The sequence below is a fragment of the Diplotaxodon limnothrissa genome, linkage group LG8 (assembly GCF_057381915.1).
Source record: "Diplotaxodon limnothrissa isolate DT_005_m linkage group LG8, D_limnothrissa_male_GT1.1, whole genome shotgun sequence".
NCBI classification, from domain to species: domain Eukaryota; kingdom Metazoa; phylum Chordata; class Actinopteri; order Cichliformes; family Cichlidae; genus Diplotaxodon; species Diplotaxodon limnothrissa.
Genome location: NC_140603.1, coordinates 32,142,730 through 32,155,229, shown reverse-complemented (window position 1 = coordinate 32,155,229; position 12,500 = coordinate 32,142,730). Strand labels below are relative to the sequence as shown.

The following is a 12,500-nucleotide window of genomic DNA, read 5'->3' as shown; positions in this document are numbered from 1 at the left end:
TGCTGAGGAAATAAATGGAGGCAGGTTAAGTCCGCAGAGTACGTTTCCACGGTAACTGATTCAGAGTTGACGTTAACGCTGCTCCTGGGACAGCAAACCTGAGCTTCCCTCAGCTCAGGGTCAACAAACTCAGAGTTGTAGTTGAGCCTGCTTCCTATTATCGGACTCAGGTGGGTCAGAAACGTAAGGTAAATCAGTCAGGTGTCAAGAGAGCAGGCCCCTGGAATCACACCACCCTGGAATCACACCACCCTGGAATCACACGAGCCCCTGGAATCACACCACCCTGGAATCACATGGGCCCCTGGAATCACACCACCCTGGAATCACACCACCCTGGAATCACATGGGCCCCTGGAATCACACCACCCTGGAATCACACCACCCTGGAATCACATGGGCCCCTGGAATCACACCACCCTGGAATCACACAGGCCCCTGGAATCACACCACCCTGGAATCACACGGACCCCTGGAATCACACCACCCTGGAATCACACGGGCCCCTGGAATCACACCACCCTGGAATCACACGGGCCCCTGGAATCACACCACCCTGGAATCACATGGGCCCCTGGAATCACACCACCCTGGAATCACACCACCCTGGAATCACACAGAGACTCCGGCCCTTTGAGAACAAACAGCCTGAGAGTGTTTCTGTTGCTGTTTGTGGTTCTGACCTGACTGAAGATGCTTCTGAATATGAATAACTCTGACCTTTGACCTTTACAGCACACGCACTGTAGAGATTCTGATGTTCACTCTGGTTAGTTATAAATAGATGTTAATAACGGTCCGTCCGCCCCCCTGAATCACACTCGCACTGTAAACTCTGCTCAGACCGTTGTATCTGCCGCTCTGAGGGTCTCCCGTTGTTTCCGTGGTTACAGAAACACTTGGTATCTCCATAGCAACAGGCAGCAGGTCATAAAGCAGTGGAAAAAGTAATAAAGAGTAATGGCCAAACAGCAACTGAGACACCACCACAGAGAAGGTAATGTGGTGTAATGCACCAGGTCAGAGTCATCATCAGTCTGAGTTACAGGTTCTGCAGCTGAAACATGAAGTCAGCGCTGAAGCAACACAACCTGCAGTTCCTCCGACATCCAGCAGGGGCAGCAGTGAGTCAGTGGAGTCCCATGTTAAAATAAACCTGTTTACAGCCTGATGCACAAAATGTTTGGTCTCTATGGATCATTTAATCCTTTATAACACCTGATTTTTTTTTAACTCAGCTGTCTGCTTTTTAAGGGGCGTGGCCTCTTTGATTGACAGGTGATACAGGTGGCTGTAGCAGCTAGCTGTCTGCTGGGCTGCACTGGACCTCTGGACCGTGTTTGTGCTGCTGGAGCCTTTTGGAGCATTTTTAATGACATCATGTGACCAATAATATGGCTGCTGTGAGGTCACTGTGGTAACAGAGCGTCCAGGAGCCACAAAGCTAAAGCTTCTTAATTCCAGAAACCATGTAAACGATTAGACTATTAATTACAAACTTACAGAAACAAAGATTGTATGTTTACTATTTAAATATATAATTTATCTGTTAGTCTCAGAAAGATAGTATTTAAAGGTGGAAAGCAGAGCGGAGTAGTGTGGGAGTAAGAGTGAGACTTTTCTGTATACAGAAAATCCATCCATGTGTGCTCGTGTTTCCTCACACCTCCGCTCATTAAACTGAAGGAAGTTTGAGCAAGTCTCTGCATCGCCACGGTAACTGCCAGCAACTTCAGGTGGATGACTTGTACCCATGGCAACCGCCTCAGTCTCAGCATCAGTGCTGGAGTTTATGGGATGGCTAACAGATTACATGTTGAAAGCGTCCTGATCCACACTGACAGCGTGAGCTCCCACGACCCCTAAAGTAACCTGAACCTGAACACTCATACCGACCCACCACCACGTACCAAATGCACCAAATACACCAGATCAGGTGCGTGAGCTGTGTGCAGAGGTAGTAAAACCTGGCAGCTCCTGGTCCTCGCTCAGACACTGATCACAGCCAGCGGGTTCCTCTCTTTCTGAAGTTTGATTTAATTCTGATATCAGAGTATCGCTTACTGCCTCGTTTCTGTCCTCCTCTCATTGGCTCAACATTACGACTGTCTGGGGAATCAAACCTGCGTCATCTTGATGTCAGCACGCAGATTTGAGACTCCAGAGAAAAAGGACCCAGTCCTACACAGTGATTGGTCTGTTTGAAATGACTGTGCTCTCTCTGGTATTGTCCTCTGCTCTCTGTAACTCAGAGTAAACCTTTATAATGAGCATAAGTCAATCTGATCCAGCAGTCCCTGAAAAATAAACGGCATCACATTTATGAGCCGTTTGTCGTCGTCTCCAGGTGTAATCGTTTTTACTATCAGCACCGAGCATCTCTGGCACAAACACTTCCTTCAGGCTGCATTAGATCTATTAGATATTCAGTATTAATGGATCGAATCACGACTAATTGGAGTCGAGGACGTGAGATGCACTCTGAAACGCTCTGCTGGTAACGAGCAGACAAACTGTGTTTAATGAGCTCAAAGACTTCCTGTTAAAACATGAGTCAGAGATGTGACTTTTAAAGAGCTGAAATCTGTTAACCAAATGAAGCGCGCCGCTGTTAACGAGCACGCCACTGTTAACGAGCACGCTGCTGCTAACGAGCATGCCGCTGTTAATGAGCACGCCGCTGCTAACGAGCACGCCACTGTTAACGAGCACGCCGCTGTTAACGAGCACGCTGCTGCTAACGAGCACGCCGCTGTTAACGAGCACGCCGCTGTTAATGAGCGTGCTCCCGTTAACAAGCATGGTGCTGTAAATGAGCATGCACAGCGCTGGTAATGCACAAGCCACTGTTAACAAGCACACCACTGCTAATGTGCGCTTCACTGTAGATGAGCGCGCCACTGTTAACAGCCACCTGCTATTAATGTGTATGGCACTGTTAATGCGCACGCTGCTGTTAATGCGCACGCTGCTGTTAATGCGCACGCTGCTGTTAACAAGCTGGACTTTAAGCAGCTGTAATGGTTCATGTTACTAAGCAACAACTTTGCCTCAGGGATTTCTGGAAGAAAATTCTTATGAAGAAATTTCTGTGCAGAGTGTTTGACACAAAACTTTCATCACATGTGTGTGTGTCATTTTCAGACCACACACACCATCACTGGCTGTACACACTGGAGTGTGTGTTTCCACAGCAGCCACAGATCCTTCCCTCTGCATCCTTTCAGGATGTTTCCTTTAACTGAGTCAAAGTGACGCGGAGCTGTCGATGCGCTCATGATGCTAAATGTGTGTTTTGTAGCTCTGACCCATGTGAAGCTGTGGGCCATCAACCGGCAGTGCTTCCAGACCATCATGATGAGAACCGGACTCATCAAACACGCCGAGTACATGGACTTCCTGAAGAGGTGAGAAACTGCCATTAAAAGTCGATGACAGAGTCAACAATGCCAGAGTTTAGGAAAAGTTTTACAAGTAAACCCAGAAACCTTCTCAGGCTTATTTTGTTTATTAATTGTATTTATTATTTATTAGTCTGTTAGTCGGTGAAAGTAAAGCACATGTAGGTAAACTTCAACACAGCTGTCCACAGATGTGTCTTAAGGAAGGACACCAACCAAGAGTCCAGTTTCCTGTGAGAAATACATTCATTCATTATAAATGAGAACATTTCAAAACTAAAATGGAATAAATATGTTGATGTATTTACCAGAACAATTCAGGTTGTAATAATATTCACATTATGAATAATATAAATGTGATAATATAAATATATACTATAACATCAGTGAGAAATAGAAAGAGTCTCATAACGTGATCGTATTCTCATCTTCGCTGTCGTCGGCTCTTCTGTTTTACAGACTTTAAGTATTTTTGTAGCGGTTTGTTTGAATCAGCGGAGCGATCAGAAGCTCAGCTGAAGATTAAAAGTCTGTGCTTTTTGTATATGTCACAAATACTCACCGTCCCTCCACAGTGGTTACTCAGAGTTGCATTATTGGTCCTCTGGTCAGACAAACAGACTCCGTGATGAGGAACATGGCTCCATTCATCTCGTATTTATTATCTTTTCACAACAAACTCCAACTTTTGAGTTTGAATCATTCCTGTCTGTGTCTGCAGCGTTCCCACCTTCCAGAGTCTTCCTGAGGAAACTCTCAGCAAACTGGCGGATGTCATGGAGGAGGTGAGTTTGTACCTGCCCCCTCGTCTTCTTCTGTGGGAGTGGGCCTGTAAATACTCCAATCAGATGCTGTCTTCTGGGTTTAGACTCATTATTCGGATGGAGAGTACATCATCAGACAGGGAGCCCGAGGAGACACCTTCTTCATCATCAGCAAAGGGAAGGTCAGTCCATCCTCCTCTTCGTCTTCCTCTCATTCGTTTCCTAGTGACTGATCTGCCCGCTCATCCTCATCCAATACATCCTCACAGGTGAATGTGACCCAGGGGGATTCAGCCACCCAGCAGCCTGTACACCTCAGGGAGCTCGTCAAGGGAGACTGGTTTGGAGAGAGAGCACTACAGGGGTAAGGTCACGTGACCCAAATATGTTATTTTATTACGTTAGGCTGGTTTAAAATTCGCTCTGAAGAACAGAAGGTGCGGCTCAGTTCACTCTGACGGCCCTGAAAGACGTCAGCTCACACAGACAAAACAAAATGTTTTTGACAGTTCATCAAACCTTCTGTTTGTCAGGGGCAGCCAGTCAGAAAAGGGGGGAGGGGCTAAAACGTTTGGTTTTAGACTGAGGGTGACGTGAGATGGGAGGTGGGAAGGAGCAGAATCAGTGTCCAGATGGTGGCGCTGCAGGGAGGATGATGATGTCACCGACATGTTTAGGATTCTGTGGGCTGCACCTTCACACACACACACACACACACACACACACACACACACACACACACACACACACACACATCCTGTAGGTATACAGGTGAAAGGTCATTCAGGGTGGACATACTTCAGCTCCTCATAACGCCGTCTCTGAGTGAGTTTGACAGGAAATGAGGTCACCGGGAGCACTTTAATGGGACGCTTGTTTCCCATCTTTGTGAGGACCGGCTGCAGCATGTGGACATCCTGTCCAAATAGATTTCATCTCAGCTAAAACACCTGGAGGAGAATCTGGCGTTGGCGGCTCAGAAGCTTCGAGGTGGAGCGAGATGAGGCGTGTCGGAGTCCGCACATGTGAAGTCGGAACATGTGTGCGCTTTGCTAACCTCCTGCCATCATCGCAGCTGCTGCGAATTGGTTTGAAGTGTTTCTCTGTTTCCCCGCGGAGCGCCGTTCACACACCGGCCCATCTGCGAGTGTCTGTATCAGTGTGAGCGCCTCGGTCTCAGAGCTTTTCTGTAAAGAGCTGGAAGGAGCTCACACTGACTCATTTATTCAGACAGCAGGAGGCTGAAGGCCACGCTGCAGCTTCACCGCAGGCCAAAGTCCACCTCGGAGGACTCACCTGCATCGCTCCGTCATGTGGACCAACCCAACACAGCGCAAGCGTCACCTTTTTAAAATCAAAAGAATTAAAGGTGCAAGCTTTCTCATCTGTTGGGTATTTGTGGCCCGAGGTCGTCGGTTTGATTCCCTTTGCGTTGAAGCGTCTTTGAGCTGCACGCTGAACCCTGAAAGACATAATTCAAAATTCCACAAGCAACAAATTTCATAAAAATTCAGAAAAAGACAGATGAGAGGTGGTGGAGCTGGATGGGTTTAAGTACCAGGGGTCAAAGAAGTGCTGCAGGGTGGAGTGGGTGGAGACAAGTGTCAGAGGTCAGAGGGAGAGCAACATGAGTGAAAGGGAAGGTTTAAAGATGGAGGTGAGCTGAAAGTGTTCAGATGTTCAGTGAGCAGGAAAACAATGGTTTGGTTTCTGAGTTTGTTTCCAAATTAACACGTGAACCAAACTTGAAGCTCAAGTGAAACATGAACAAGAACAGGTGTGTTTTCCTTCTTGACCTGAACCCTGTTAGGGAGCGGGCGGCCATCCCAGAACCAATCAGGAAGCACCAGCACCTGCCGGTCGACTGACCTCAGCGAGCAGCAGGACATGAAGCTGTCTGGCCTGATGGATGTTCAGGGGGAAGCCCCTCCAGCTGCTGAACGTGAGGGAAGGCTGTTAAAGTGTGAGCTGCAGTCAGGAGTCCAGCAGCAGTATGAAGCAGCCCGAGCCGCGATAAAAGCTTCTTACTCGGTCTGTCAGGGTCTGCTCTGCATGACCGATCCATCCGTTTCCCCCTCGTTAGCCTCGAGCCTTGAGGTGTCACGCTCTCACGATTCCCACCGTCCGACAAACCTGGGAGCAGAGCGAGGTCTCCTCCATGACAGATGCCTCTAAAGGATCTGTGAGTCGAAATGAAAGCAGTGCTCGTACAGGAAAACAGCACTTCATTCATATTTCATTACACTGGTGCAGTCTCGGAGCCACTGCTGTGCAATCAGCCTTTTACCTCAGCATAACGTGTGTGTGTGTGTGTGTGGTCCACAGGGAGGATGTCAGAACAGCCAACGTGGTTGCCACGGAGCCGGTCACCTGCCTGGTCATCGACAGAGAGTGAGTCGTTACATTTTGTTCACTCAAACTCACCTGTGCGTGCTGCGGTGGCGCTCGTGTGTCACCTGAGCAGGTGAACCTGTCGGCCGTTTTTCCTCCTTCACAGCGCCCTCACTTTGTGTCTGACTGTTTAAACACACAGAGTGGAGCTGCAGAGTGAAGCTCCTGCTGCCCCCTGCTGGGCCTCACAGCTAACTACACACACAGCGCAGCATATGAAGCTCTTTACTTTTCTTTTCTTCCATAAAATGAGCTCAAAGAGAAAAAACAAACACAAAGTGCTGATTTTTAAATGAGCACACAGGTGTTAAACAGTTTGACTGCAGTTTGGGGGATTTTTATTCCCAGTGGTGGAGATGATTAACAGGAACTTACAGACAAAGAAGCCGGAGCCCCGTCTGGGACAAATGATTTCACACTTTCTTTCTGTCATGAAATTAGTACATGAAAGTACCCCCCCCATAATTAAAGCTTTCAGTACTAAGGTGCTAAATGAATTAGCTCATTATTTGGCTGAGGTGGTTCACATGATAAATGAAAGTGATTGTTTACCTGCTAACGCTGGCTGTGTTTCCACACAAAGTGCAGATCGTACTGATGTCAGAGCAGTGAAAGCAGAGCTTAGCGACAGATTAGCTACACGCTAATCTTCCATCAGCCTCCCATCAAAGTCCAGAGGTTCATCAAAAATGCACATGTGCAAACACGATGCTTGACAAGCTTAGTGTTGTCCGATTAACAGGACACAGACACAACCACGATGACATGAACCCCACACGGAGTTCAGCGGCTCCATAATCAGGTGGAGTTCATTCTTTTTTCTTTTTTTCTTTTTTGTCTGTCCCGTTTGGATCTTTAGCATCAGAATTGTTGTCTGAAGGCCAAGAAAGGCCAAGAAAGGCCGAGCGGATTTACTTTACCAAGTGGATCATCATGGCCTTGCCATGTTGGTCCATTTGATTGAACTTTATTATAATTATGTATTTATTTTATTTTGTTTTCAGTTGTTACAAACGGGACAGACATGACTGGGAGACAGAATGAAAGAAAGAGAGGGGAGAAGAGACGGTGAGAAAGGGGGGAAGAAACATACATACATGAGCGCCCAGCCCCAGTCGACAAGGACCACCAACACACCAACATCTGAGGGCATCAGCCACCGGCAGGGAGTGTGGTGAGGGGAGATCGGCCTCCGTACTTTGGATGGCCTGAGATGTTCCCAGAGAGGTGGAGTCTAAGACCCAACCTGACATATAGACACAGACGAACAGGCGCACGCGGACACAAACGTGCATTCCCACCCCATATACACAACCAAACACTCGGCACTCACCCAACGTGTAGACAGACACAAATAGACACTGTGCACACAGTCGCACTCCCCAAACATACCGTATATTCCATGTGCAGGTACCCCGCCCCCAGAGGGGCAAACCGTACCTGGACCCAGGAGGTGTAACCCTTCTCTCTGGGGTGGAGGAAAGCGGACCGCCTCCTTATCTGCAGTAGCAGGGAGGCCCCGCATCCCAGTCTGACGGTTAACAGAACCGGGGTGAGTGAAGACCCCAAACCTCCCTCCGCCCGGTCATATGTAGTGTTGCTGCGTGCTGTTCTCAAGTGCATCTAAAACACAGGAGGGCATGGTGCTTCCTGCCAGAGAGCAGCACGGCTTCTCCCGAAAACCCTCAGTGTGTATATGCATTTAAAATTGAGGGCTGGGCACCAGCGCCAGAGGTGGGTTTGAATACACAGACCGTCCCGTCCTCTGGACGCGGTATGACGTGCCCACCCCCAACGCCCTATACAGTGGGGCAAAAAAATATTTAGTCAGCCACCGATTGTGCAAGTTCCCCCACTTAAAATGATGACAGAGGTCAGTAATTTGCACCAGAGGTACACTTCAACTGTGAGAGACAGAATGTGAAAAAAAAATCCATGAATTCACATGGTAGGATTTGTAAAGAATTTATTGGTAAATTAGGGTGGAAAATAAGTATTTGGTCACCTCAAACAAGGAAAATCTCTGGCTCTCACAGACCTGTAACGTCTTCTGTAAGAAGCTTTTCTGTCCCCCACTCGTTACCTGTATGAATGGCACCTGTTTGAACTCATCATCTGTATAAAAGACACCTGTCCACAGCCTCAAACAGTCAGACTCCAAACTCCGCCATGGCCAAGACCAAAGAGCTTTCGAAGGACACCAGGAAAAGTATTGTAGACCTGCACCAGACTGGGAAGAGTGAATCTACAATAGGCAAGCAGCTTGGTGTGAAAAAATCAACTGTGGGAGCAATCATCAGAAAATGGAAGACATACAAGACCACTGATAATCTCCCTCGATCTGGGGCTCCACGCAAGATCTCATCCCGTGGGGTCAAAATGATCATGAGAACGGTGAGCAAAGATCCCAGAACCACACGGGGGGACCTGGTGAATGACCTGCAGAGAGCTGGGACCAAAGTAACAAAGGTCACCATCAGTAACACACTACAACGGCAGGGAATCAAATCCCGCAGTGCCAGACGTGTTCCGCTGCTGAAGCCAGTGCATGTCCAGGCCCGTCTGAAGTTTGCCAGAGAGCACATGGATGATACAGCAGAGGATTGGGAGAATGTCATGTGGTCAGATGAAACCAAAGTAGAACTTTTTGGTATAAACTCAACTCGTCGTGTTTGGAGGAAGAAGAATACTGAGTTGCATCCCAAGAACACCATACCTACTGTGAAGCATGGGGGTGGAAACATCATGCTATGGGGCTGTTTTTCTGCCAAGGGGACAGGACGACTGATCCGTGTTAAGGACAGAATGAATGGGGCCATGTATCGTGAGATTTTGAGCCAAAACCTCCTTCCATCAGTGAGAACTTTGAAGATGAAACGAGGCTGGGTCTTCCAACATGACAATGATCCAAAACACACCGCCCGGGCAACAAAGGAGTGGCTCCGTAAGAAGCATTTGAAAGTCCTGGAGTGGCCTAGCCAGTCTCCAGACCTCAACCCCATAGAAAATCTGTGGCGGGAGTTGAAAGTCCGTGTTGCTCGGCGACAGCCCCAAAACATCACTGCTCTCGAGAAGATCTGCATGGAGGAATGGGCCAAAATACCAGCTACTGTGTGTGCAAACCTGGTAAAGACCTATAGTAAACGTTTGACCTCTGTTATTGCCAACAAAGGTTATGTTACAAAGTATTGAGTTGTATTTTTGTTATTGACCAAATACTTATTTTCCACCCTGATTTACGAATAAATTCTTTACAAATCCTACCATGTGGATTCATGGATTTTTTTTTTCACATTCTGTCTCTCACAGTTGAAGTGTACCTCTGGTGCAAATTACTGACCTCTGTCATCATTTTAGGTGGGGGAACTTGCACAATCGGTGGCTGACTAAATACTTTTTTGCCCCACTGTATGTGTTATGAGAGTATGAGTAATGTGGTCGTCAAGGGAGGGGCAAGTGGCCACCCGACCCCACCGCAGATAAAAAACTGCACCCACCCCATCATCCAATCTTCTCCCAGACTCGCAGGGTTGAGTTCATTCTCCACCTCTCCCCCACCTGCAGAGTGAGCTCCTGGAGAGAGGAGACCTCCTGAAAAGATGTAACAGCCTCCCCACCAGTTAGAGAGCCCTCCAGTTGGGCCAATGCACTAGAGGTCCCCCGCACCAGGGCTGAGCCCCATGCACCCACCCACAACCCTGGCGACACAATAACCAGGACCCAAGGCCCCAAGGCCCAGCCAGAGGTGGAGTTAATTCTGCTTCCAGAGACAAGGACCAGCTGTGGCCACAAGATGGCAGTTATGTGAAAGATGGATGCAAACAGCCGTGACTGGTAGATTTCACAGACAGGCATTGCCTGGCTTCCCTTGACAGAACTCCGCTGACATCCATCAGTGTAAATCTGAAATATTTACCTGAGAGGAACACAAGGAAAGCAGCTGGAACTGAAGAGCACGTCAATTACAAGCCAACAGTCCCACCGGTGCCGTCTATAACCTGCTGTTATGGTTCGGAGGTTCAGTTACTTTTGGTTCTTTTCAGTTTTGTAGTTTTCGCCTCCCTTTCCCTGACCTTTCTCATCCCATATCTCTGCTTTAACCATTTCCTGTTTTATCAGAATAGAATAGAATAGAATAGAATAGAATAGAATAGCCTTTATTGTCATTGTACATGTACAACAGAACTGTTGAACAAACAGCTGAAATACATACAAACCAGATGAATGTATACAAAAACAATAGAAAACATTAGAGAACAAATTGGACATTAGACACATCAGCTGTGTTTCAGCTGCTGCTACTTCCTGTCTTTTTCTCTCCTTTGAGATTGTCTGTAACTCAGCGGTGTTCCTCCTCCTGTTGTCATTTCTCAAAGCGAGTTCGTTACTCGTGTCTTGGCTTCACCCACAAGAGATGCAAATGAAGGAGCTGAGGAAGAGGCAGAAGAAGAGAGGAGTGGAGGCAGCAGGTGGTGGACTAAATGAGATGTTCCCTACCTCAGAGCCTCTTTTAAAAGGATGCAAATTAAATCTGAAGTTTGGAACAACTGCATGATTAACAGTTATGTTTGCTGTATGTATGACCTCAGGTGTGACAGAGCTCATGGTCTCTATTTATTTCCTCTTTTAATTAAAATAATAATGATTGCATTTATATAGTGCTTTTCGAGAACCTCAAAGCACTTTACAATGCCACTATTCATTCACTCTCACACACTGGTGGAGGCAGCTACAGTTGCAGCCACAGCTGCCCTGGGGCAGACTGACAGAGGCGAGGCTGCCATATCGCGCCATCGGCCCCTCTGGCCAACACCAGTAGGCGGTAGGTGAAGCGTCTTGCCCAAGGACACAACGACCGAGACTGTCCAAGCCAGGGCTCGAACCGGCAACCTTCCGACTACAAGACAAACTGCCAACTCTTTGAGCCACGATCGCCCTGAACTCACAGCGTGGACCAGTGTGATAGATATCAAAGCTTTTATTCCCACACAAGGACACAGTGAAGGGAAAGAGTCCTCCCTGTGTGGATCCTCAGGCTGCGGCCTCTTTCCTAACGTGAATGTAAAAACACTCACACAGGATGTGAGTCTGTCCTGGAGACGTCCTTCACCATGGAGCACTGAGACTGATCTCAGGTCAGAGGACAGGGCGGTCCTTTGCCAGGTTCTCCTGCGTCGCAGTGGGCTTTAAGCGTGGGGGAAAGCCCCTCTTAGAAATGAGTCAGAATTTGTATTACGAGCTGTCGTAGACTTTCTCTGAAGCTGTGATCAGCTGACCTTTGTGGATTTGACAAGCTGTTAGCTGAGCTGTGATGGCTGGTTTCCAGCACCTCCACGCTGTGAAGCTGCAGTAGGAAGGCAGTGAGTTTAAATGGATGCATCACTGCAGACCTCAGCACACTGCTGTGAGCCAGCTCTGCGTGTTTGAGGTCTCTATGAGTTCTGTGTATCTTACAGTAAAAGCTCTTTAAACAACACTGGATTAAAGTCATTACACTGAATTGAACTGGTGCTTTGCGTTGGTCTCTGTGCTTCCTTTACACGTCGAGTTTATGGTCTTTTTCATTTAGTCCCCTCTGTTCTCTGCCTGCTGTCTGTCTTTTGTCCTGTTCAGTTTCAGGTCCTTCAGTTGTCTGTTCCCCACATCTTCTTTATACATCCTTAGTTTCACTTGAGTCTGTGTGTGTTAGTAGCATATAAATAACCTCCTATATTTTACGTTTCTCGACGTGAGCGAGTCCACCAGTTTGCCCACATTAACCAGAGTCAGCCAGATAAACAGGAGCAAAAGCACGTGTGCATGAACATGGAAAAAAATCTTGAATGGTGTGTTCTGATTGGCTGCTCTCTCCACCTCCCTCTCAGCTCATTCAAGCATCTGATTGGTGGCCTGGACGACGTCTCCAATAAAGGCTACGAGGACGCTGAACTCAAAGCCAAGTAGG

General features: G+C 47.7%; 1 protein-coding gene across 1 annotated transcript in view; it reads left to right on the top strand.

The window, feature by feature from the left end:
* Positions 1 to 12,500, top strand: part of LOC146627452 (cGMP-dependent protein kinase 1-like) — a 77,359-nt gene that overhangs the window by 46,317 nt on the left and 18,542 nt on the right. The window contains exons 4-9 of the mRNA XM_085361727.1: positions 3,302 to 3,407; positions 4,123 to 4,186; positions 4,270 to 4,347; positions 4,435 to 4,529; positions 6,491 to 6,556; positions 12,421 to 12,495. Of these exons, the coding sequence (XP_085217853.1) occupies positions 3,302 to 3,407; positions 4,123 to 4,186; positions 4,270 to 4,347; positions 4,435 to 4,529; positions 6,491 to 6,556; positions 12,421 to 12,495 (484 nt within the window). The remainder of the gene's footprint in view (positions 1 to 3,301; positions 3,408 to 4,122; positions 4,187 to 4,269; positions 4,348 to 4,434; positions 4,530 to 6,490; positions 6,557 to 12,420; positions 12,496 to 12,500) is intronic.